At 35.5% G+C, this 26,179-nt stretch overlaps 1 protein-coding gene and 1 long non-coding RNA gene across 20 annotated transcripts in view; one reads left to right on the forward strand and one right to left on the reverse strand.

Annotated features, from left to right (window-relative positions):
- Nucleotides 1-7,646: 7,646 nt before the first annotated feature.
- Zmynd8 (Zinc finger MYND-type containing 8) overlaps nucleotides 7,647-26,179 on the reverse strand; it is a 139,149-nt gene continuing 120,616 nt past the window's right edge. For 14 of the 18 annotated variants that reach the window (XM_022072518.2, XM_022072517.2, XM_022072513.2 and 11 more), the window contains one exon: nucleotides 7,647-19,719. In XM_022072518.2, the coding sequence (XP_021928210.2) occupies nucleotides 19,541-19,719 (179 nt within the window). In that variant the 3' untranslated portion in view covers nucleotides 7,647-19,540. Of the gene's footprint in view, nucleotides 19,720-23,570; nucleotides 23,722-26,179 lie in introns of all 18 variants that reach the window. The other 4 variants (XR_015534385.1, XR_002544399.2, XR_015534384.1 and 1 more) reach the window with 2 other exon arrangements.
- On the forward strand, nucleotides 12,178-25,819 carry LOC147874243 (uncharacterized). Of its 2 annotated transcripts, none has more exons than XR_015534397.1 (2): nucleotides 12,178-12,289; nucleotides 25,656-25,819. It is a non-coding gene; the product is annotated as an uncharacterized LOC147874243 (long non-coding RNA). The 2 variants fall into 2 exon arrangements; XR_015534396.1 differs by lacking the exon at nucleotides 12,178-12,289 and adding an exon at nucleotides 21,708-22,214.

The raw sequence follows: 26,179 nt of genomic DNA on the forward strand, positions 1-26,179 counted from the left end.
TTCTTACGAAATGATCTGAAACGGTGTGGGCAATATTTTGCTTGAACAAACCATAGACATGAAATCCAACTGTTAAATAGTGCTCGGGAAAAAAGGTAACACGATCACTTTGATTCTGAAGCACTGGGAAGTGAAAGGAGCGAAAGCTGACAGGCGAGGATAGTTCGAACTAAACTTACTGTGCAACCAGCAAAAGCGCCTATTTTTCGCCCCGAATTTTATTAAAATTAACTGAAATAATTAAACTACTTACCTAATGTGTCAATATTATGAATATAGACCCCACATTCCTGCTGACCAATGTTCCACTACTTAAACCGTGATCCCGCTTTGTAATCACTGTATTCATTGGCCGGTTGCCAAGCAACAAAACAACAGCAAACATTTCATTAAAACATAGCGGTTATTGCAGAGAAGGAATTGCCAAAACCAAGAGATTTGCAAAAAGAATACGAGTTTTTACGTGAATCCATTAATTCTTATGTTGATTAGTCTACGGTTCGTTTAGCAATAATGTGTGGGGGGGGGGAGGTGAGGAGTTAGAGGCGTGTCAGCTTCTGTGCCTATTTTAACCTATATACACTTACAAGCGGACAAGCATTGACAGTGTCAGAAACTTATATCGTCGATTTGCATGCACAAGAAACCAAACTACGATTGAAAGTAACTAACCATCAGGAAACGACAGCAAGGATAGCAACACAGAAGCCTATAAACAGGTTTGACAGTGGGCTTCAGAATAAAACGACCTTGTTCCCGAAACATAGCAGTCTTCGATTAAATTTGTCCGGCTGTAGAAGGGCTTACCAGTTTACATACGCTTAAAAATACGTAATTTATTAGTTAATAAGCTCGTGACAAGAACCGCAGGCAAGGCTTGTCCGTGCATTTAGGATTCAAAGAGCAAATTGTAACGGGGTTGCATTAATTAATTAACTAACTAACATTTCCACACCCCATCCTCTTCTCTCCTAGGCCCAAATATCCTCCTCAACACATGTACTTAGTTTTTACTTCTAGTTCCACCTTTCTACTAGCTTCTAGTAACACTTCTGCATTCCTTTATATTGCACTTATGACTGACTGAGTCTATGGCGCAACAGCCCGAAGTCGAGCCTTGGCCTCCTCCCATTTGGAGGTTTATTTGTCTCTTTTTGAAGTGTGCATTTATGAGTAATGAGTGATAAGCCCACTGTCTCTGCACAAATCCTACTCAATCCTGATTTGTAAGCCAGAGCCATCCAGCACCATCTAGCAGTGAATCAGGAGATACTTCGGTCTCGTTAATGCTCGTAAGGTTCTTTTACATCCTGTAAATCTACACGGTACCGCCGGCTTTACTTCCCTTCCAAAGAAAGTTGTGCTACGGATTTTTATCACCCTTAAAAATCCATTTACCTCGGCCGGGTTTGAACCCGCGAACCTTCGGTCCAGTGGCGAGCACGTTAACCCAATATATTAACATCATCAGCATACGCCAATAGCTAATGTGTCCCATTCAATTGCAAACCCTCCTGCCTATCTTGGACTTTCCTTATAGCATATTCTAGCGCAAAGTTAAAGAGCAAGGGAGACAAAGCATCTCCTTTAGGTAATGTAAGTTTACAATCCGACAATTACTCTTTCAATCTTGGATTAGCATGTTGGCGTCATGTACAGATGGAAGACAAGCAGAAATTGTCAAAACTGAAGCGTGTTGCAATTTTTTTAAAATTTAGAAATTATGAAATCCTGTTCATATGATTTTTATCCTTATTCTTTTTTCTATTTTTTTGACGCAGCAGTAATATTGTGTATCTAATATTAGCCTTTATCGACTATGCTTCAAGATAATGTTCACTCTAGCTGGCTGTATCTCACACTAGCATATCTCTAAAGAAGGGTGGGCCAACAAATCCCTCCTAGCACTATTTTACTGAAATGAGCACAAATTACTATGTTATTTTAAATTCACTTCTGCAAGACCTTGCATCTAACACAGCTTTTACTGAAAAAATTTACATTTCATATGTTAGGATTTTATGGTGAAAGTCAGTGGCATGTGTGTCACACATTAAGCAACAGACAATATAAGAATCCTTCACAATAAAGAAAATATGTGAACTTGTGTCAATTTAACAAATAATTTTACAGGCTTCGTTACAAGTGGTCTCTGGCTTGATGCAGTCCATGGGCCACCGGCTCGATCATGTTGCTCTAAATAATTAACCACAGAGATAAAGTCCAGCTTGCAGCCCTGTAGTATAGGGGTTTAAATCTCCTATCCCTGTATGATAAAAGTTAGAATCCCTTCAACGGCATTATAAGAATGCTATCAAGATGGCATTATGTCAAGGATGATCCCCAGTTTCCTCCGGCCTGGCCCTAAAAACAATTTTTTTAATCTCCTGACTGTTATCTGATAAGGTCAGATGCGGCCAAATACAACATCAGTCTGGGCCATTACATCCTGCTAAATGACACAAGTATGTTGGCCAACAACTCCACACACATGACCAGGATTTTAAGGGGATCAATAAGTAATACATGAGCAGAGAGGTTGGAGTTCCTGAGTAAGCCATAGAATGTTCCTATTCATAACCTGAAGGAATGGAAGATGGTTCTCTCTAAGGACCTTTATATCTGGAGGGTATAAAAGGAATGTTTTTATGTTCCTTGATCCTGTTGGCCCAGATGGGGCTGTATCTTCTGTCCCCTTCCCATGGTTCTGAATGACCTGTGATCCTGAGCTTCCTGGACTGACCCTCTACCGACCCCTACATAATTCATAAACATCATAACCCTACTCATTTACACCTCGAAGACAGAAGAAACATTGGTACATAATCATAAGCTAAAACTTGCCTAAGTGTAAACACTATAGACTGTGAAAATGAATAGTTCCAATTTCCATTGGAATTTTTAAAGTCATATCTATTACATTCTATTGCAGTCTTCTGGGCAGTGTTACAATGTAGTCCACAAGGTGGTTACAGTGTTTCAGAGAAACATTGTAAAGGTCAAGCTAATTGGTTGTATTTCTTTCACAGATTATGCTACTTAGGTTACAGACATTGATAGATGAATCCCTTTAACCCTAAAGATGGAGGTGATATGTTTCCCAAAACATAGGTAATGATGTACAAGACTCCATGGCATCACAATTCAGAATATCACAATAGACATTCTCATCACCATGAGAACCTGAAATTTCTAACATACTCTAATTTATTATTTTGTATTAGTGGGGTGACAAATGTCATTTCAAGTTCACCACAACCAAACGTATCTTGTGAGTGAAGATGTTTGAAAGAACAACAGGCATATACAGGCAGAGACTACTCAAATACGTCATTTTCATGAAAAAGTAAATTCAATCTCATGCTACTGTCTCAGTTACTAGCTGCAACTCTTGACTATTAAATACAAAGAGGGGACCAGTCACCAAATATTCTGGAAGAAGAACTTTGTGTCTCTTTATCTACATACTACTCACATTAGGTTTCTGTACAATTAGTTCTTTTTGTTCTGGGATGGGGCTGTAAACCCCACGCCCAACCCTCAACCTAGAGGACAAGGCCTCTGAATTTCTATCCCCCAGAGGCAGGGTGGCTCAGCTATACCCCCAGGCATTGCGTAGCCCAAGTACCTCAGGATCGCCACTTACTGTACCCACTAATGTGAGCCCCTGAGGATAATTGAGACTCTAGAAGCAGTTTTGATGCTCTTACTTCAGCATTGTCAAGTTTTAAATTCAACTGTAAGCAGAAACCAAGGTCCTGTGTTATTATGTTTTTCCAGAAATATCACTCTCAAGCTTCTTTGTCATATTTGCTTTGACTGAACTCGTTTATGTATACAAAAATAAAAAGTCTCAAACCTAACTCAACAGCAAAATTCATCGTTAAGACTCAGCCAACTGGTTCCATGTACAGAACTATTAGGTAAATATAATTTACCTGCATAGCTTATACAAGAGCCCAGAACACATCACATATATACTTTATCATTATTCCTACAGAACAGCAAAAAATATGGAAAAAGTAACCTGCTCTGCCACTGTAACCTGTTCTAGATCTAGATTAGTTTCAGAATTACCACAAACATACAGGTTAACAGCAACACTTTCCACGAAAAAGTAGAAAAATGCCTATAGTTATAAAGGTGATAATTCCACTTTAAGACTGTTCTTGTAACACCTTCATAGCAAAGTAATAAAGTAATTTTACTCCCAACAAAGAAATTATGGTCACCATATTAGTGATGATCAACCAAAGAATAAACAACTAATTACCTTAAATCAGTCTCCCATATATATTGCAACAGTCAAAATGAAGATATGGAGACTTGTCTGCATGCAGAATCTGCTGATTGCCAAAACGAAAAATATGGCATAAACTGGAGAAGTTTTAAGTCATATCTAATACATTCCAGTTTATTTCCTAGAACTATGAAGGTGACAAACACAATTGGCAGTCAAATATGTTTGAAAATAATAGAGGGTATATATGCATTAAAAATAACTCATAATCTTCTTGAAAATGTTTGGAATCAAGTAGTCATATAAGTTAATGGTGTTGTTATAAGTTCACATCTGTTGGTCTACTAGGTTAAGTCACTGATTTCAATTAAAGCATAATTTAATAAACACTCCCAGAATAATAGTATGTGAAAACAAATTACATTATCTCATTGTGATGTCAGAATTATTAGTTATTCACTGTTATAGTGACCTGCACACAGACATACAAATATTCTTTATATGAGGACTGATCTAAAAGTAAGGTGCATAAGAACAATGTGACTGCACTTAATTGCCACAGAGATACAACTACTTGCACTCACCAGAATTAATTTTTATGTCATGAACTTCAACAAACTCTTCTCATTGTTCAAACAAGTGTTTAGACAGATGCTGATAAAACATTTCCATTTATGAACATTCAATGTGTTCAGTGCCTTTTTATACCTTACTTTTGAAACAACCCTTTATTTTTAAGTGTTATTAATAACTTTGATACCAGTATGTAAGAATGATATAAATACTTGTTTTCTATGCTAATGGTTCTCAAATTTATTTTTGCAGAACCCTTTTGATACTGAAATACATTTGTGGAATACTCAGAACAAAAACAAATGTTTTCACACACATATTATTAATTTATAAGTGTATATGCAGAAAGTTTTTATGTTGTATTTACCTAATGTGACAAGGGATCTGCTTGGAAAACTGTATCATGTGTTATTTGTTGAACCTATTTCAGTTATTTCCTTTTTGTTGTTGCATATGTAGAGAACACTGTTTCACACAGATATACAGATGTGAAGAGAAGTCACTTTTACACAGCCTCACTTGAAATGTGCGGAACTCTTTCATTAGACCAGACCAAAAGTTATTAAAAGTATGTTAGTGTTGAAAATCTTGGGGTTCCAGGTTAATCACGTCTGTTGTGACACTGTGTGGCTTCAGCGGTTAGCATATCTAGCAGTTTACAAAGATAGAGAAACTATATTCATCATTGCAACATACGAGTGATTACAATTATCTCGGCACATGAAAGAATCAAGTCCTTACGTAGATTGGTTCTGGAGGAAATGCACTGAAAAACTGCCCGACTTTTCCAACAGCGATTTTTGTATTAACTTTAGACTCAGATCAGTGGTGATGTTTCAGACATGATGGGACATGTAGGAGACAAGTTACAGTGAAATGTTTTGACTGGTTACGAAACTCGTTTATGTTTCCTCTCACAGAGCAAGGGTTATTAACAAAACATTATGAGCACATGGCATTTCAAAAGATATGGGTTTGAAAGTTACACACACTGGTAACAAACTTTCTGAGCGTAATGTGAATACACAAACTGAAACTCTGCTACGTGCCACCCATCGTTGTAGAACTGCTATTCATTTTGTTACAAACCGAAACGAAAATTTTCAAAGTCAGTCGTTTTGTTTGTATAAAATATAAAACCTTCACTACTTCGTCCAACGTCTCAAAACGTTTTCACGGTACGAACTTGACAACGAAAGATGCAGCGATTACTAGTGCAGCCTGGTGCAATTAAAACTCGTATTTCCGCAACTACTGGTCATGCGCAGTGTGTAAAATAATCAACTCATTGTTTACAACTAAGCCATGCACAGGCAAATAATTAGAACAAATATTTTCAAATAGTTTAAGTGGGTGACGGTTTACTCATGAGCAGACATGTCCGCAACATCAGTTGAATGAACAAGACGCACAGTAAATCCCGACTGTTTTTAATCACATTCGATAACCTGTTATAACTCATGTCCTCCATTCCCACGGCTATCGTTTGGGCTTCATCGCAACGAAAATTATGACTGCTCACTTTGTAAGATGCTTCACACACATTCCCACTGCCACTTTTAATGACTGATGTCAAATTGTTTGAGAATGCTTCAGTTCATCACATTCAACTTTAAAAACGCAATACAGTTGTCTCTACAACCAAAATGTTTTTTTATTTAAAGGTCGTAATTTTGCGGAAACCATGGAACTGTGTCCTAACGTTTGGTAACATCATACACACTGGTCTTCAAGCGCACCAGAATCACACGTAAATCCAAATCAGAGATAATTGACATCATATTTACGTTTTGCTTACATAATTTTTCCTTGCATGTTCTGAAGCTTTCACAGCAACTAAGTATAAAGAATTCTTTTCGGGCTACTACAGTAACCTGAAGCCGAGGACGGAGATGGTTCTTGAAATGTTGGTGTTTTCTTCATTAAATCACATTATACGGCTGGAAGCCCGAAAATAATTAATTATGTCATGTTTCCTTTTTATCGTGTAATGGTTTTGCCTTTGTGTTTTCCAGTTTCCTTACACGTCCATCTTGAGCCAGCGATCTATTAAAAGGGTTCAAAAAACCAAAACGTTTCACATTCATTGATATTTAGGTTTTATGACACGAAAACTGATATACAGTCGACACTACTCTGTTTCCACAGTTAATTTTGTGAAAACTGGGCGTAAATTGGTTACATATATTGGAATAGTGCGATTCAACAGTACGTGCAATTGTCACCATAGTACCGCCGATTGGCATTCTCTGTTTTAAGAATTAGCACAAAAATCTTTCTGGTGACTAATACGTTCTATTCCCTAAACCGGATTGGATAAGTGTCTCTATGAAGGGGGAGAGTACCTTCTTTTGAATACAGTCTTCTCCCAGTAATGTCACTTTTATCCCACTTAGTTGTGTACACAAATGATGACTGAACAATGGAACATCCACCGATCAGATGGTAGCCACCATGTGGGTGGTGTGTGCGAGTGGCTCGCAAGCTGTTGGAGCACTCGGTTAAAGAGCGGTTCATTGATGTGTACATGCCTTAAAGAGGGAACACACATCAAATGTGACATCTGTTCTGTGTTTGTTAAGAGACAGGTTGTGGAATTTGCCACACCCACAGAATCGCCAGCTGCTCCCCACAATTTCTGACAATTCATCCTTCCCTCCTTCACACATGCTTTGTTCATGGTAAAGTTATAAATAATGTCTAGTGACTGAGACGTAGTCTCCAGTCTCCTGATAAAAACAGGATAGAACTTTAAAATAGCCAGAGACAATTTCCACACACCTTGCAGTTTCTTTCCCTCGTAATTAACTGACTCGGGTCAAAAAAGATTGCATACATGTTACGTATTTACTATAAACAGCACCTTATTGTATTACATAGCATAACAGAGGACAGTATTGTAAAACACATTTAATACAAATAATGAAACAGGTTCCACACATACAATCACACACTTAGTTCAGGTCCCAGACAGTATCACTCCTGTTATAATACAATTCATATACTGAACCATCACTCTACTAACATCACAGAGAATTGTTCTCTTTCCTTCTCTATTTCAGTCACAAGAGATCAACAGAATTTCTGATATGAGAAAGCAAAATTTGTTTTCCTTCTCACATTATTTGATAAATCACATTTATGCGTAAGACAAAACACGACTATTAACTTTATTTTGGAACATATTAAAACTTGTCTCATGTGTATGAAAAATTAAATATCAAGTAGACAATAAATAACTAAAGAGCATCCTTCTACATAATTTCTTTCATGTTACAAGTAATTAAAAATGAAACATGGTACGAAAGTCATATATTTCACAATACAGCTGCTGAATGCAAACATGTCTAACTGCTAATTATTTTTCTATTGTATTGCCTATAGTATATAGATAGTATTGCTAACAACCAGTATGTCACATGTCGCTCTCATATAAAATAATGTATGAGAAAACTACATACTATTTATAATGTAACAGCCATTTTGTCACTGATGTACATACGTAAAGAACACTGACAATAGATATACACACACATCATAAAAACAAACAATTTAACTGTCTTCTTTCATATTAAAACTATTCAGTAGTGATACTTGAAGCCTGTAACATTAATAAAATAGAAATTACCTTCAGGGAAAATGCCACTACAAACAAATTTCCAAAGTACCTTTAACTGGGGGAAAAAAAGCACATTTTGTGGAATAATAATAATAATAATAATAAAAGTTTTCTGATGTAACACAAAATAAAAATAAAGAATCATTCATTGTGCACAAGATAAATCGAAGCACAGTATTCTTAATGACGTTCTAGTTGCCATACATATCAGTCTTGAATTTAGTAGGAAACTATTCCATGCAGTACAAATTTTTAGTAAGTTCCACTCCAACATGAGACCAAATCCAAACACAAACACCTCAAGATATCAGCCTAAATAATATTGCCATTTTGAGATGGTAATTTCTATCACATGGCTCTGAATTAAGGTGGATATACACATTCATCTTCTAACCAAGGTGGTAATTTTTTTGCACTGTTTATACACACAGCTCAGTAAAGCCCAAATGTTAAAATGAATTACACCGAGTGAAAATGGTAAGAGAATTTGGTGGCATGACTGATCCAGACAATTAAATGAAAACTGAAATTAAGTACAAAACATGTGCAAACAAAACCTAACAGATATTCTGACCACTGAAACAGAATCGTTTCACTGTGGCAGGATAAGATTCAAGAGGACATCATACTACCCCACTATAGTGACTTCATACAAACAGTTGAATTACTTAATATTGTTTCATTTGTGCCTCTAGTTCAACAGTCATGGCTCCACATGTTTATATTTTTGTCACATTATAAAGTTAGGAATCTGAACCTACTCTATGGGGCCCTGAAAAGTGCTATTCCTATCCATTCATGGTGTGCTGATCACATCAGCTTGAACCAGGCACCGGCTATTCCCTCTCCTGCAAATCTGATTAGATCACACTTGCCTTTCTGACAACTGTACAGATCTTTCTTCTAAGACTCACTATCCCCTCCCTATTTCTACCATTCTCACCAATCCTTGATCACATAGGGTCTCACCTTCACCACATCCCATGCTGTTGCCCTAAATTAAGAGAGCACACCTGATGAGACCATAAAAGAGCTGTTTCTACCCATTCACAATTCACTGATCCTATTGTCCTGAGGCTGCCACATGGTTCCTACCCTCTCCCATGAGTCTAGAGGGACAACACTTGTGTCTATATATCATCCAACAGTTCCCATTCTACATACTTTCACCCGAAGGTGGCGGGAGCATGTTCATCTGAAACATCAGCAACAGCCCACATCCACATGGTGCCAGCACCCGAAGCAGGATCAGTATTAACAATGAATCACTGACAATGCTTAAAATCAGTTATAGTTATAGTTATAATCTTCCTAATTATTATTCCACTGAAGATTAATGGCAAAGCTACTAATACAAACACGATAATTTTGTAATAATAAATACTATCCTGTACGTGCATGATGTTCTTCATGCACATGACAGGAGATTGGCACATGCAAGCATCTGACAAAACCTTGGTCTAATGCTACATTATCTGATACAGGAAAAATACAACATGGTACAATGGGAATAACTTGAGCAATAAGCAATACACTCAAATATTATGGAGACAGAGTACACCAAAAAAAGGAAAAACACTTATAGAAGCCAACAATACATACCAACTCTAACATATGCAGCTCAAACATGATATGAACCATGAAGAGTGCTATATGAGATTTCAAGATAAAATACTGGAGTAAAACCTTTAAAGATGACAGAGACACAATTTGGACATTTTAGAAATGGAAATAAAATCAAGATGACTTAGTGGGAGAGTCAAGAATTAAGTGCAGTCACCAGGGAGAGGAGGATATTGATATATTACATTACTATTCTGGAGATCCACAGCATTTTATTTACTTATTTGTGGTTTAACAGTAATGCCAACATCTCAGATTAAAGTGCCAAATTATAGGGTGACAATTGAATGAATTTGAAGAAATGTGGAAAAAAGAGGTGATCACTTAATTTAAGGTTGTAACCTGACATTTTCCTGAAGGGAGCAAAGAAGAGCACAAAAGCGTCAGTCGAGACAGCCAGTCTCTGGACTCATATTTGAGCCTGGGACCTCCCAAATATGAAGCAAGAATGCTAGCCACTTGACTATGATATTTGGCAAAAGATACACACAACAATAGAGATTAAAGGAATACTGAAGAGAAGGCTGTGAGAAGTGATGGTTATGATATCTCTTACAAACAACAGAAAATCAAGACCTGCAACAGTGAAACAAAAAGAGTTTATTCACCCAACTCCATAACCTAAAAAACTGTATATATAAAAGAAACTGCAATGGAATGTTATCTAATATATGCTTGGATTAACCAAGTTGCTAATCATGCATCCACTGATCACTTTTAACAAAAGGTATCATTACCTATGAAACCCAACACTCTATTTTGCCATATACAATGTGATACTCCAGTATTTCAAAAGATAAAGAACAGTGCCAGATAATACAATACCTTAGTAGCAAAACACAATGATATGTCACAAATAGCATAATTTTGAACATGTTACATTTGCTTCAATACAAACTGGAGGGACACACTTCAGGCTTTCATTCAAGGCATGGATATTTATCTAGATACTCTCAAAAAAATGTATACAATACTATTTGTATGAAACTGAACTGTTACTTTTCATTATTTATTGTGTTAATAAAGCTAAATATAATACCTAATATGCATAATGAACTAAATAGCTTTTTACATTAAGAACTGTAATATATGTGTGGTTACAAACTCAGTATCAGAAAGATTCTACTTTTTAAATCCACTAATTCAGTGCCTGTTTATATCTTTAATATTAATATTAAAGTACATACAAGCTGAATATCACAATGTACATGTAAGTCAGCCCGCTTGCCTAGTATTCTGGAGGTCCTGGAACTGAAACATAACTTAGGGACTGGTTATCCTGCAGATTGTTTTTCTCTATTAGTTCTCCTCATACTATCCAGGTAAATGCAGAAATACCTTAAATAGGCCACAGCCACTTCCTCACATGTCCTAAATTCATCATTCATAATCATGCTGCCAACTGATAGTAAGTAGCCCATGCACTTGACAAAACTTAATTAATCAAAAAATATATACTTAAATTGAAGACAATTTTAGGACTTAGTACATTGTTAACATTTTATTTTCATAATTGAATTTCCCAAATTTTGAATTTCTTAATCATACTATAGAATTTTCAGGTAAATATCCTCCAAGTGTTTTGAAGTATAAGAACAAGCTGTTATGATTGCATGAATGTTTGTGGATATTAAAAACTGATATTTAGGAGTGCTTTGATGTTTAAATCTTCCACATGATTCATATGAAGGTGACTGTTTTCTGGGATGTTGTTCCATTGTGTAGTCTTGTACAAACTGTCCGACATTTCAAAGGCGCTTAGTGCCACCATCTTCATGACCTGATGATGGAGGCAGTAAGCACCTCTGAAATGTCAGTCAGTATCTACAAGACTATATGGTGCAACATCTCACAAGACATTCATCTTCAAACTCATTGCTATGAAATCCTGAAATCTCAAGATTCACATGAAACTCTGCAGCCATTCATGCACAAAAAAATCAAACTTCTAAATGATTTTAAACAGATCATTGGGGTTTAACAAGCCCTAGAAAAGATAAACAGAGTTAATGTGTGCATTACTTATCTATGCTGTATTAACTAATGATGTAATTGATGGCAATAACATTTTAACAAGGACTGAATATAAATAGAAATAATGGAATTAACAGCAGGGGAAATAAAAAAACTCTGAGAAAACCTGCCCCAATTTCAGCTTCACCATACACCACATTTCAGCAGGACGTGTCTCAAACTGAGTCTGCTTTATGAGAAGAAACACAAGGAATCACCATGTAAGTATATTCATACATTCATCAGGGAATCCTTTTGTGAAAACAAATCAGGAAATATATGCAGAGCATAATAATTCTGGCTTTTTGCAGGATTTGATATCTGACCTTTGCAAATGGTGCCAGTGACATCAAAGTTGGGGATGCTCCATCTGGTTACATGGGTACTTGCATGTAAACATGATGACATCATCATACTGATTCTCCCACATGGTCACATAAGCACCTGGCTGGTTCAGGATTTCCCCAGCCAGTCACTTTCTTGTACAGAAATGCATGTAGGTAGATCTTTATATGAACTACCCACTGTTATCCGATTTAAGCATAACAACATGTCAACAGATTTTAATAAAATTCTCAAATATCAAGCATGATGAAAACTCATTCAGTGGTTCTTGGCTTGTCACATGCAGGCAGGCAGACAGACAGACAGACAGCAAAGCTAACAGGCACATTTTTGCAACTTTTGGATGTAAATGCATCTAAAAATCTAAAAGCTAGAAAACAAATAAAGATGGCGAAAACCTACACATTAATTAACACAGTCCTTACTACTATGGACTACAAATGAACAATGAAGTGTTATCAGCGAACACCAATGACAATTCAGTCTCATGATTAAAAGAGAGAGAAAAAACAGGGTTTCATTATTCCTTTAGTTACAGCTCATTATCTGTTATGAGCTAGAGAAATAGTAAAGAGTATTATGTATGTCTAGGTGTTTTTACATATTTACACATTAAGATATACTTAAACTTTCATCATTGTCAAAACTAGAAAAAAATCATACTGTTTCAAAATGAATAAAATTTATGTCCCACAAAGGTTTTAAGTACCATCATCATATTGTAATAAAGTAGAATCAGTCTAAATCAGCAGTTATAAATCACACATTTGTTATGACTGCATTAAGTTTAACCTTTAATATATGAAAATTTAAATTTCCTAACACAACCTCACAACCAGAGTAAATTGGGATTTAAATGCTTTAAAGAGCAGAAAATCATAAAATAAGCTAATATATTAAAAGAAATTTTTAACCTAGAATCATCAAATCAACTTTCCCCATACCAAGCTTTAAAACAATCAGACCAGCAGCTTAGTGAACAGGCCTCTTCAATTTTGTTCCCCTTCTTTATATTCTTTGAAATGTTTTAAAACAGATGATTTGGAGTGACAGATATTTCTTAACAAACTGTACCACAGCTTTAGAATTACATAAACTTTGTGTGTTTGTGTCACTTTGGCTCTGAGAACTTTAGAGAAATGATTCAGAGGGAAAGACCATCAGAACATGGTACTCTGTCACCTCCTATACAGAGACACCAATGGGATAAAATATACATCACAAGAAAGAAAGATCTAGTTCTATTTGTTTCAATTACTCACAGAACAAATAAACTATAAAAAGAAAGAAATAAAACGTTCTAATATTGAGCCAAGCACGTGGTAACAATTTTGACTTGTACACAGATGGTACCCAGTCTGAATCTCGACCATGGTACAGACTATACTGACCAAGGATGTTTGTGGTTTCCCTCAGTACTCCAGGTGAATAAGTGGGTAATACCTTGAAAGAAACCATTACCACTTCCTCCACAGTCCTTTCAAATTCGCTGATGTCACTATACAGAAAATACACTTGTGCATAATGGCCCACACTATAACAGCTTTCTAGGACTTCTTACAGAAGACGAATTTTCTTAAGATGGCTGTCTTGTGGGTTATTGCACCACGTAGTCTCGTAGAAGTTTACCAACATTTCAGAGGTCCTTGCCACCTCCATCATTAGGGTGATGAAACTACACAGTGCAACAACCCCGAAGATAGCAATCTTCAGACTCACAGCCATGAAAACCTCAAATCCTAATGCGGATTTTCTTGAAACTGAGATTTCTCCAATTAACTGAATAAATTAGCATTATAACACAAGGTGAAAATGATGACAAGCTGGGGAAAATGATGATGATAATAATGTCAGTGATAAGCATGGTAAATATAACACCTGGCTGAACTTTTAGCAGGGGTCAAGGTCATTTAATAACAGAGTATTTAGATAATACATTTCGAAGGAACAATAAACAGTTTGGGAGACAGATCTATGAAACTGTGTAACACAAATGGATAATTTATGACCTGAAAGTCAACAATGAAAACTACACATGGAATTATGACATGAGAGTTGACAATGACAATGTGAATAGAAACAGTGACAGATGTACTAGAAGGGTTCACATACATTTTTTATGGATAATTTATCACCCTCTCTTGATTTATGTAACAATATACATAGCAGTAAAACACGTAGTTGTGGTCCTGCAAAACATATTATTGAACGCAAACACCACAGTATCTTCAAGGAAAGGTATTCAAATTTAAACAGGGTGAAAAATAGACAGGGGTGAGGAGTGATTTGATTGAAGTGTATTAAGAAGAAATGAAGTTAGGTGTCATGTCGCCTGTCTGGAAAGAGCAATAAAGTACAGAATGCTCTGTACTTTAGCAATGTGACACAACCTTTTCTCATAACATACGCAACTTCTCAGGAAGACGAATATTGTTCCAAAAAAAAGACAGTTTCCTAAGCTCATGAATATTTTAAATGCAGCAGGAGAATAAACTTAATTCCTTTGAGTATATACAAAAAGTCATGCCACTGGTACCCCTACAGGGCACTAATATGTTGATAAATAAATAACAAGGAAAAGGGAGTGTGGATTTTATGAAAGGGGGTGATGATATAAACAGGGGTATCTTTGATAAGTCTTTAGATATTTTTATCTGATTTTGACATTTTGTGGGACAACAAAGAAGGAACAGCTTCTTGGAAAGAACTATCTTAAATATCCAAATTTCAGCAGGAGAGTTAGTAAGAAAAACCATTCCTTAACATGGATGGTTCAATTATAAATGAATCTCTGACAATCTATAATGCCTTACAAACATTTTACACACACAAAATGCTGTTTGTTTGAGTGAATAAACGTTTTAATAACATAATGACTTAGCAGGACTATATAGTTCTTTTCAGTCAACAACAAAACTTGTATGGGACATTCATGTCCTTTGTGGCTCTTGAAGGATAAAGTAATATTTTCATATGAATGTTCCAAAGTAAATAAGTATCTTCAGTCTCTGGATAGGTAAAACATATTCAGAAACAAAGATATTCAGGGTATGCAAAACAATACTAAGGTTGGGATCATCTTAGATCTGGTTATTTCAGACTGAAATAGGTGAAATAGCTGGTAGTGCAAGAATCACTTGCCTAAACATCATCAATTTATGATCCACAAAGTTGTTCATAAACCTGGAACCTAACATTTCAATTCCTGCAAAAGTAATCACAATGAGGATGTGCTGATGAAAACAAAAACCACAATGGCCCTACCACAAGTGAACGTACTGTTTAGTCTGTAGCCCATCACTTCACGTATTAGCACCATGCTCCTACAAAGTACTCAACCCCCATGTCAAATCTGTAGCCTGTTACATCTCTAACTGTGTTGTTCTAACGTATTGTTACAGTAATCTGATTGGTCACTAAAGGTAGATACATTTCATCACAAACAGAATCAAAGTTTACAACATAAACATCACATTAATTCCAAATGTGGGGTATAAAAATTATGATATTTAAATTAAACAAGTATGTGTTCCTGATTTTCACTGTGGTGCTCAAATTGTCAGTAACATACAGAAATTAATAGTGAAGAGCACTTTGAATGCCCTCCCCTCCTGCCACTGATACCATGAGTGCAACACATAAGTTGACTGCCATTTTCCGGGGCAAAACTCACTACAAATCTATGCACCAAGGGTCTTCTTGTTCCTTTCTCATTACATGTTTCTACTGTACATGAATTCTGAATGATATGCATTACATGCATACAAAAGTATATCTTCCTGGACATAAATTGTGTGTTTCAACTAAAGCAGCAATTTTAGTTATTGGATAAGACTTTATTGTACAGTATTTTGTATAAAGAATAACTCAAGCATTGAATTCAAAATTTGCATAAGTAATAATTGGTTCACAGCATACATATCACCTAAAGTGTTTATCTATTTTAAATCCTTCAAGTTTAGAAAATAAATACGGAAATACCTTGCAAGACTTTTTTGATAACTGAGTGCATAGTTAATGGGGAAAGAATATACTGACAAAAATCCATATTCTTTATAAAACATTAACCAACGCAATAAATACCACAAAGTAACAAAATTTTTGAAAACCTGATTTTGTATGACCAACATAACTGATTTTGGTCATACCAAAATAACTTCAAAGGAAATGACACTTAAAATCCAAGCAGTTCTGCAGGACTAAAGTATACTGTATTGCCACTACATTTTCTAGCGCAAACCCTCTTTACACTCAATTCAAGCACTAATTTGGTAGACACTTCCAAGTCTGACAAATGCAAATAAAATCCTATCTCATCTTCTAAATATTGTAGGAATTCTATGTAACAATAAACAGGGACACAGTTCTAGTAACATTCCACATCTCTCTGCACTGAAAGAATCAATATTATTCATATGAAAACATCTGTATTACAGTTCCATGTGTAAACATTTAACAATATTTGTTATTGCAATTTCACATGTTGATACCGAGTTATCAAATACAAAATGCTACAAACTTGAAGAATACAGTTATGGAAAAATTTCATACAAAGAATGACTACAAAGGGTCCAGACAATATTAACCCTAACAAGGATTTCTAAATAACAATGTGCTGCAGATTCCACAAAGAAGTAGGAAGTACGTTAAATCAGAAAAAATGGATTTGATTACCACCTTATTTATAATTTACTTGGCCTGGTTCTGCATTTTTATTTTTATTTAACAAATGCTATTTTCCATATCTTGAATAGTTGCTGTTCTATATTAATAATCATTACAGATCTGTCACAATACTAATTTCAGTCTGATCTGCAAACAGGTTCAGTATTCAGAAGTGCCATCTGAGACAAAATCTCAGTACAGTGCAATAGAATGATATGTAAAATAATTACCAATATTTTATTACCTGCAATTAGCAACACTAAAGTTATGTGAAAATTCCACTGCACAGGAACAATGATTGTAATTTAAAATCATACTACATAACATATGTGAAAAGTAGTGTTGTATGGCACACAGTAACAACAATGCACTACTCTTACACAGGAATGTTATCATAAAGAAGTGAAACTGTGCACATCTTATAAATATTTTGAAATCTGTTCACCAGTTGGCTTCATCTGTTAAACTGAGGAAATTGAAGTACATGAGCAAGTTCAGTCACTGCTGCAAATACCATCAGTTACATAAACCTTAGTTACACTGAATCATTACCAATGATTCCATTTGGAAAAGGTTATTTTTTTGGATAAGAGCCTAAAATCTTGGTTAAACAGACAACTTACCTAAAAGTCCAAAAATATTTGGATACTTTATCAGTACATCTCTGAAAAGTGTCCTCTACCTTCCCACCTAACAGACATACAATAAAGACCTTCATATTTCAATCTGTACTGTCAAATTAAACAGAATTAAAGATAATATTTTTTGTGTTGTCCCCAAAGATAAAAATGCCATGAATATGTATGATCAATCTAAATGATATTAGCACTTGTTGTAATTCTTTTTACTGTATATCTAATTAATTATGAAGGTTAAAACCACATGAGTAACTTATTTTCAATGTGAACTAAGATTCAGTGCCAAATTTTTATTGTGATATTGACTGAACTGATTGAATATCCTGATAACTGAGCTGCCTCCTTAAATTTTTAGCCAGATATGGGTTTCTTCATAAAGGCAGGAACATTTAGCATAAAAGTGTACTATACATTTCATACATTTATACGGCTTACCGCTATCATTTACATACCACTATAATATCAATAAAAAATATTAATTCGTTGCAGAATCTTTGTGTAATGTACAAAAAAAAGTCACCAAGTCTAGGTAGAGTATTGAGTGTATAAGATGTCAAGGCATTAATGCCAATATTAAATTACTTTTTAAACAATATGTATTATGCAAGACAACAATATATATGAAAACAGAGATGAAAACATATAAGGGCCCATATACTATATATTACACGATGCACTATAAAAATGTTAAACAGTGCAATATGGAAGAACAAGCACTTGCACTTGTAGGCAAATCCACCAATCCCACTATCTGCATCAATCTCCTACACACATAACCTATGCGCTGGAACAAATGTATCGTCCACTTATAAACCACTGCAAGAAAGTTAAGATGTGTTTATCAGGCCATAAAAAATCAACCTTTCAATTTCCAGCCACATACTGCATACATAAAACATATTATGAAGCAGTCAGACCATAATGACTGAATTTAGTGAATCATCATCACATATCTTAGGTTAAGTTTGAAACCACATATGCATTTTGAAGATGGGTACATTTACAGTTTGGAATTTTAGGAAACCATACTGAAGGGAATATTAGATTGGCAAGAGTAAAAGAACATAGCCATTCCACATTCAGGAATGAACCTGGATATGCAAGTACTTGCAAAGATAACACCTAGGTATCAATCTGAGGTAGGCTGTATAATTTCCACTCACCTATGGAATAAACTGTTAGCTTTTTGCCCCTAGCAACACAGAAATCGCAATTTATGTCTTACTTACTTTAATATTCTCTTTAAAACTTAAATGAGATGTGAAATCCAAAATGTAAGTTATTTATTTCAAATAAATATGCATTCTTAATTTAAAGCAATGACAAATCCCACATAAATGTTAAAAAGTGTGTTCCTATCTTTTATTACCTTGTCTGAGATTTTAAGAATATGAGTTTGTATACAAAATCCTCATGTTCAATCCTGCATTGAATATATCAGGGTTTCTCAATTAAGAGATAAGGACTTTAATTCTCTCAAAAGCAGACACACACACACTCCATAAGCAGTAGATAACACTTCTTGGTGAGGAAAGTGGATCTGCAAATACTGGTAACCTTTAATAGCTAGGAGTTTCAAAACAGTGACTCCAAAATCAAACATATGTTTCCAAGTAAACTACAAAATCATCCATCATATTAATTTTAAGTGTAGTTTAACTTACTACACACAATCAGTGATGAAAGATAAGGTACAGTAACTCACAAATGAGCTCTAGTTTGGTGCGTAGTTGTTGATACAAAGTGATGTCATCTTGGCATGTTAGTCTGTATTACTAAGCAAAGTATGTCCATCCCTCTTGCACCATAGAGAATCGGTAATGCTCATTTATCATCAAAGCCTGTCACAGGAAGTAATGTGGTGGGCGAACAGTGAATCCCATATGTGGGTGTCGTGGTGGAAACTGTGATCCCATGAGTCTCTGCTGTTGCTGTAGTGCTGCCAATCCTCCCCCACGTGGGTCGCCGGGGTACATTGCATATGTAGGTAGCATGTGTGGTCCCTGTCAGATAGAAGTTCATTAGACATCAGAACAAAACCCACAAATATAAAACATATCTTGGATATAACAGCTATTATCACATCCAACAAATTATGAAAAAAACATTCAGGTTTGTATCAATGATGAAATATTGAAACTATTGCACAGTTCAGAATGCACCTACTGAACTAATGTTTTCCTAGCCTACTTAAAAATAGTGGAAACTTAAGTTTTTTCATTAAATTTAGGACTTGGTTGGGGGGGGGGGGGGGGGAGGCAGGCAAGAAGAAAACCCAGATTGATAATAAAACAATTCTTATGATTCATGTTACTGTTAAAATACAGAAGATGTAAATGGTAGACAGCTGAGGTATAGCTTTCCTATCCAGAAAAATAACTTTCTTATCAAATGTTGCTGCCAACCAAAACTTTTGTTCAGTAAATTTTAAATGATTCTGCATCTATGTTGTTTGACTAGATGTTAATGTTATACTTTCTCTGTAAAAGGAATATGGTTGTACATGATACAAACTTTCATAGAGAATATTATCACGTCTAATCACATTTTACACAACTCATATTTATGCAGTTAAATACACCTGAATACTGACAGGAAGGACTACTTTCTGAAACTATAAGATGGTTACTGAATTTTACTGCAGTAATTCCTACACTACAGTATAGCTTCCTTACAACCATGTCTCATGAACTATGGTTAACAAAATATAAGTACACATTCATCTTGCTATAACTGGATCTCATATCACTACAATTACAATTTAAACCCTTTTATATTTCTTTCATATCTTTGTGAATGCAATTTTGTTGTTACTGTCTTTCCCAAATATTCAACATTTGCCACATCTTCAAAGGACTTTTTTTGTTACCTTCATACTATGATTTTTCCCAGTAGTCTGGTGAAGAGACAGAAGACGTATTTCATCTATTCTACAACATCCTTACCATCATCTACTAAAGCAAGTGTTTTTCTTTATGATATTTATATGCTCACTCAATAAATAAAATTATCAGCATAGACCAGAAGTTGATGTGTCCCACCAAATTAAAGACCATATTTGTTTGCTGGTACCCTCTTCATGATATACTTTTGTTCTGTTTCAAACTCATTAATTTTATCTTTAAAATATTTTCTTTATTTTTCTGAACATTTTAACATTGTTCATACAATATCTGTTCATGTGCTTTGATTTTGCAACCACAACAATCTAGCCTGTTTCCTTCAATGTAATGATCTTGAACATTACTCCTGCTTTATAAACATCATCCCTCATAGTAGGAGACTAGTTTTCAGATGCATATATGAGAGAAATATTATTTTATAGACCTGTACAGTGTGTCCGTAAAATAATGTTGGGGTAACAAACAGTCATAGTTTTGGAACAAAGCATGATAGAGACATGAAATAAACTTCAAAATAAAGAGAAACTCTCCAAGAATCTTACCTGTTCAGTAGATTTCGATATGCGCTCCTTTAGTTGCCCTGCAGACATCAAGACGATACTCAAGATCTTGCCATACACAACCGAGAACATCTGGTGTGATAGATGAAACAGCTTCAGTGATCCGTTCTTTCAAATGGTCCAAATTTGTTATTTGGACAGAGAACACTTGTTGCTTCACATAAACCCACAAATAAAAATCCATAGGGGTAAGATCTGGAGAGCGTGGAGGCCAGGCTATCCACCCTCCTCGTGCGACCCATCGCTGAGGAATCGTTTGGTTTAGGTAATCCCGCACGAATGTGGCAAAATCTGGAGGAGCTCCATCTAACTGAACGAAATTCTCCGGTATTTGGGGCACTGCATACCCTTCTAACATATCCAGGAAGTTCTTTCCCGTCACAGTTTTTTCAGCAAAAAAGAAGGGGCCAATAACTCTGTCTCGTCCAATTGCGCACCACACATTAACTTTTGGGCTATCACGTTGATGTTCTACGACATATGGAGGTTCATTACCCCATATTCTAACATTATGCTGATGGACTTGTCCCGAAACATGAAACATAGCCTCATCACTGAACATAAACTTGTCTAAAAATTCCCCATCATGATCTAACCTATCCAGAATGTCTGTAGCAAATTCAAATCATTTAATTTTGTCCTGTGGATAAATTTTATGTAACATCTGAATTGCAGTGCCCCAAATACTGGAGAATTTCATTCTCCAGTTAGATGAAGCTCCTCCACATTTTGCCACATTCGTGCGGGATTACCTAACCAAAAATTTCCTCTGCGATGGGTCAGACGAGGAGGGTGGATAGCCTGGCCTCCACGTTCTCCAGATCTTACCCCCTATGGATTTTTATTTGTGGAGTTGTGTGAAGCAACAAGTGTTCTCTGTCCAAATAATAAATTTGGACCATTTGAAAGAACGGATCACTGAAGCTGTTTCATCTATCACACCGGATGTTCTCGGTCGTGTATGGCAAGATCTTGAATATCGTCTTGATGTCTGCAGGGCAACTAAAGGAGCGCATATTGAAAACTACTGAACAGGTAAGATTCTTGGAGAGTTTCTCTTTATTTTGAAGTTTATTTCATATCTCTATCATGCTTTGTTCCAAAACTATGACTGTCTGTTACCCCACCATTATTTTATGGACACACTGTATTTTGGAAAGCAAGTCAGATAATAAGAGATTCTGAACAGATGCATTTCCTGGATTTATTCTTCTTTAAATTCCATTATTAACCTACTTTTTTTCTACTTTTGTTATGAGACAGTTATATTCCAAAATATTTTCAAATGATCAGTTGCTTGTAGTTATATTATGTATGTGTTGCAAACTTGTTGCATACATACATATGCATTTATATTTACATCTAGACCAGTTTCTTTTCCCCTCCTCTAAATTAATTTGTCATTTATGTTAATTATTCTAACCTAACAAATTAATGCCACCAATAAAATTAGTACCTGGTTTAGGCAATTCATATCAACTTACTTTTACACTCTAAAAACAGCACTCAAAATAAATCAGAATCTTTACCAGTGGTAAAGTGACACGAAGAATATGGGTAGTTATAATATTATTCTTTTAAACAAAGCAATTTATGAATTCCATTACAAAAATCTACTCTCTGAACAATGGCTGCTTACAGGAATTAGTCAACTTTAAACAAAAACTACAGTTTTTAATTCTCAAACAAAGTATCAGACTATAAGATGACATTTTTATGAAATGATGTGCCATCACTGTACATGGTATGGCCTTCAAACACTTCAGTAGCTTTCAGCCAAGTATAGACGAGTAGTGTAAGGAGTGGTTGCATATGTATTAGTGTTTTTCCATTTCCTCTCTGTTTCTGTGAAAGTTTGTTGGTCTGAGAGACCAACACTTTGAATATCATAAAATATGGCATTTCCAGCAGTGAATCAGGAACTGAAGATTTGAATCACAGCAAGGATTCAGTATCTCTCAGCAATATTGGGGACAAAGAGTGTTTTGATAAGCATCATGAAGAACCAGAAATTTTGTTAGAAAGAATTACTTTTGTTGAGAATTAGAACAGCCTAACAAATCAAAACACACTCCCCATCAAAATATAATTTGAGGTTTGCCAGTGTTATCAGCCACTGTTAAATGATTAAAGAATGCTCCACCAAAAGGAAAAGAATATTGGAACTTGTTTGACACACAAACAAATTAAATAACTAAGTAATTAGATGGCTAACAGAACCTAAAGGTTCATCACCAAGACAACCAAAGCCCTCCACTGGTCCCTGTCCTGGGCCAACCAAATCCAGTCACCTTCAACTCCTATCTCCCATAGATCACGCTTGATATTATCCTCCCATCTATGTCTAGGTCTCCCCAGTGGTCTCTTCCCTTCAGGCTCCCCAACCAATACCTGGCGCACACCTTTTGCCCCATCCATGTGTGCCACATGCCCTGTCCATCTCACTCTTCTTTACTTAATCACCCTGACGATGTTGGGGGAGAAGTAGAAATTTTTAAGTTCATCATTTTGCAGTTTTCTCCACGCCCCATCCTCTTCTTTCCTAGGCCCAAATATCATCCTCAACACCCCATTCTTAACAAAATTGTAAAATGGACTAATGTGAAATTAGCAGTCCATATGAGAGAAGGTATATGGTCTTCAAAAGAGAACAAAAATCTGTTAAATCACCACTCTCAGGTACATTCACTACTGAAAATTTCAAAACTACTAGTATCAGCTTCACCACTCTGTCAGTCTGACTCTCTGCATGTAACAATTCAAAAACCAATAAACAGATTTTCATGACATTTCATATTAGGTAGTTTTATCAAAATTTGTCGGTACATTCTAATTTTGGTTGAAATTAGACCATAACATGGATTTCACATTAAGACCTTCTGCACATGGAAGTAAATGAGTTGGGAATCCCCAGGCAGTTTCACAATGATAATTAATAACAATGGTGATAATGACTATGACAATGAAAACAGGAATAGTTCACATATAAATATTCCAATACCACAGGATATGTTAAATGTAATAAAACTATGCAAGTGTAAAAACATGCATACATTCATACTAGTACTTGAAAATTGCAGTTTACTATCAAATACAATATGGCAGAACCCATGCTACTATGATGGCATGGGTAACAACCAACTGCAGACATTCTACACATACATGTTAACACACACAAGAAACATTAGCCCCAAAGAAACATTTAGAAAACTACTGTACCATTACAATCTGCTAATGACATAAAATACCAGTTTTCATTCCAGTGTGTCTCGAAAATACAACACAAGGAGCATATATAATTTTAGGTTATTAAAACTAACTGGTTAGAAATACGTGATAAGATTGAATAATAACCTGAATCTCTCAAAGCAAAAACTGTGCATACTTTGAGATTAATTTCACACATTTCTTGGAATAGTTTTCAAAAACAGAGTTCTGCGGCCTGCTTCTACCTACCTGCCTAGCTATATACAATGGATTCCGGTTAATTGGGACACATCAGGAACACTTTGGCCCAATCAAGCGGCTGCCCCAATTATGTGGAGTTCCACGTAAAAAGTTAAAAAGGTCTGTTCTTTAATATTCATCCCAAATAAACGACTGCCCTGATTAACCAATGGCCCAATTAACCAGAAATTACTGTATACAAAACTAAAATTTTGTTAATTATAAACATAAAAATGTATGTTAGCATGATTCATGTCAATTGTGTGGGTAAAATAAATACTAACAATCAAGTAAATGCAATATCAATACAATCACACACCTCAAAACAAAATTTTAAATAATATAAATGTAATTAATTTCATAACTATGTAATATAAGAAATCTAAAATTTAATTCATAAAATGGGAATGATTATGTAACCAAATGACTGACTTAATGTTTATGTCTTGGAACATTTAGTTTTTGCAACAGTTAAAAAAGCACAAAGTGGAAATGTGTGACTGTAAATTTTAAACTCTAAAATTAATGTTCTTGGTGGAATCAGTCATAATTATGTGAACTTGTGTTTCACTTTCAGAATATGCTTCATCCTATTCTGAACTTCACTGTCTTGCCTAAAAATTATAATAGCAGACAGTATCTAACAAGATCAGTTACCAATGGCAGATTTCATTAACATTTCTTCATCACAGAATCTCTCTACATTTGATTTTCCATGAGTTTTTACAAAATAGCATTTTAAATGATAACGCTGCCTATGCAGGGTGTCCATGATGCACATTCAGGGGAGGTCATTATAAGTATCAATACTGGCAAATTTACTGTGCATTGTTTTACATTTGTTATTAATGTTGTAACTTATTACAGTAACTGCTCAAGTACCAACCACCTTCTTTTAGGCAAACTCTCAATCTCTATAAAACAGAACTACTTGCTCTGCATAGAATGGTGTAATCATTTCTGATCTGCATAGCACAATTGAAGATGAAACCAGTTAATTCTGCAAATATTATGATTTCTTTTCATAAGGCTTTTCATATGCTGCCCAAAGGCACCATATCCAGCAACCTCAGTGGCCAGATTTGTGATCCTCCCTGGCTGACCCAGTGACCTTCAAAGCACTGGTTCAAAAACTATATAACACAACTTGAAAAGTGTGCTGGAGCACCAATGTGCTGAAAGCACACACTCTTACATCAGGCAGCACACCTTCCAGCAGTTCTTGTAGAGAGTCTTCAAGGGAGCATAGGTACGTGAGATTTCTGGCTCTCAATGGCAGTGAGTTTGAAGGTGGGTTGTTGTAACTGTAGTCTGGTAGAAGCTTACTGATGTTTCAAAAGTGATTGCTGCCCCCATTATCATGGCACAACAACTGAGACAACAGCCATCTTCAAGCTTCAGTACGTCTCTGCAGTTAGGTTCTGTTCAAACACTGGTCCAATACGTTCACAAGTGAGAATATCTATGGTTCATTATACCATCCCTCAAGAATACTGCCTCACAAGAGACAAGGAATTAACATTTCCTTTTGAATAATCTTCAAAACTCCATAT

The sequence above is a fragment of the Zootermopsis nevadensis genome, unplaced genomic scaffold (assembly GCF_977971745.1).
Source record: "Zootermopsis nevadensis isolate Lab colony 2312 unplaced genomic scaffold, Znev_1.0 Znev_ptg000010l, whole genome shotgun sequence".
NCBI lineage: Eukaryota > Metazoa > Arthropoda > Insecta > Blattodea > Termopsidae > Zootermopsis > Zootermopsis nevadensis.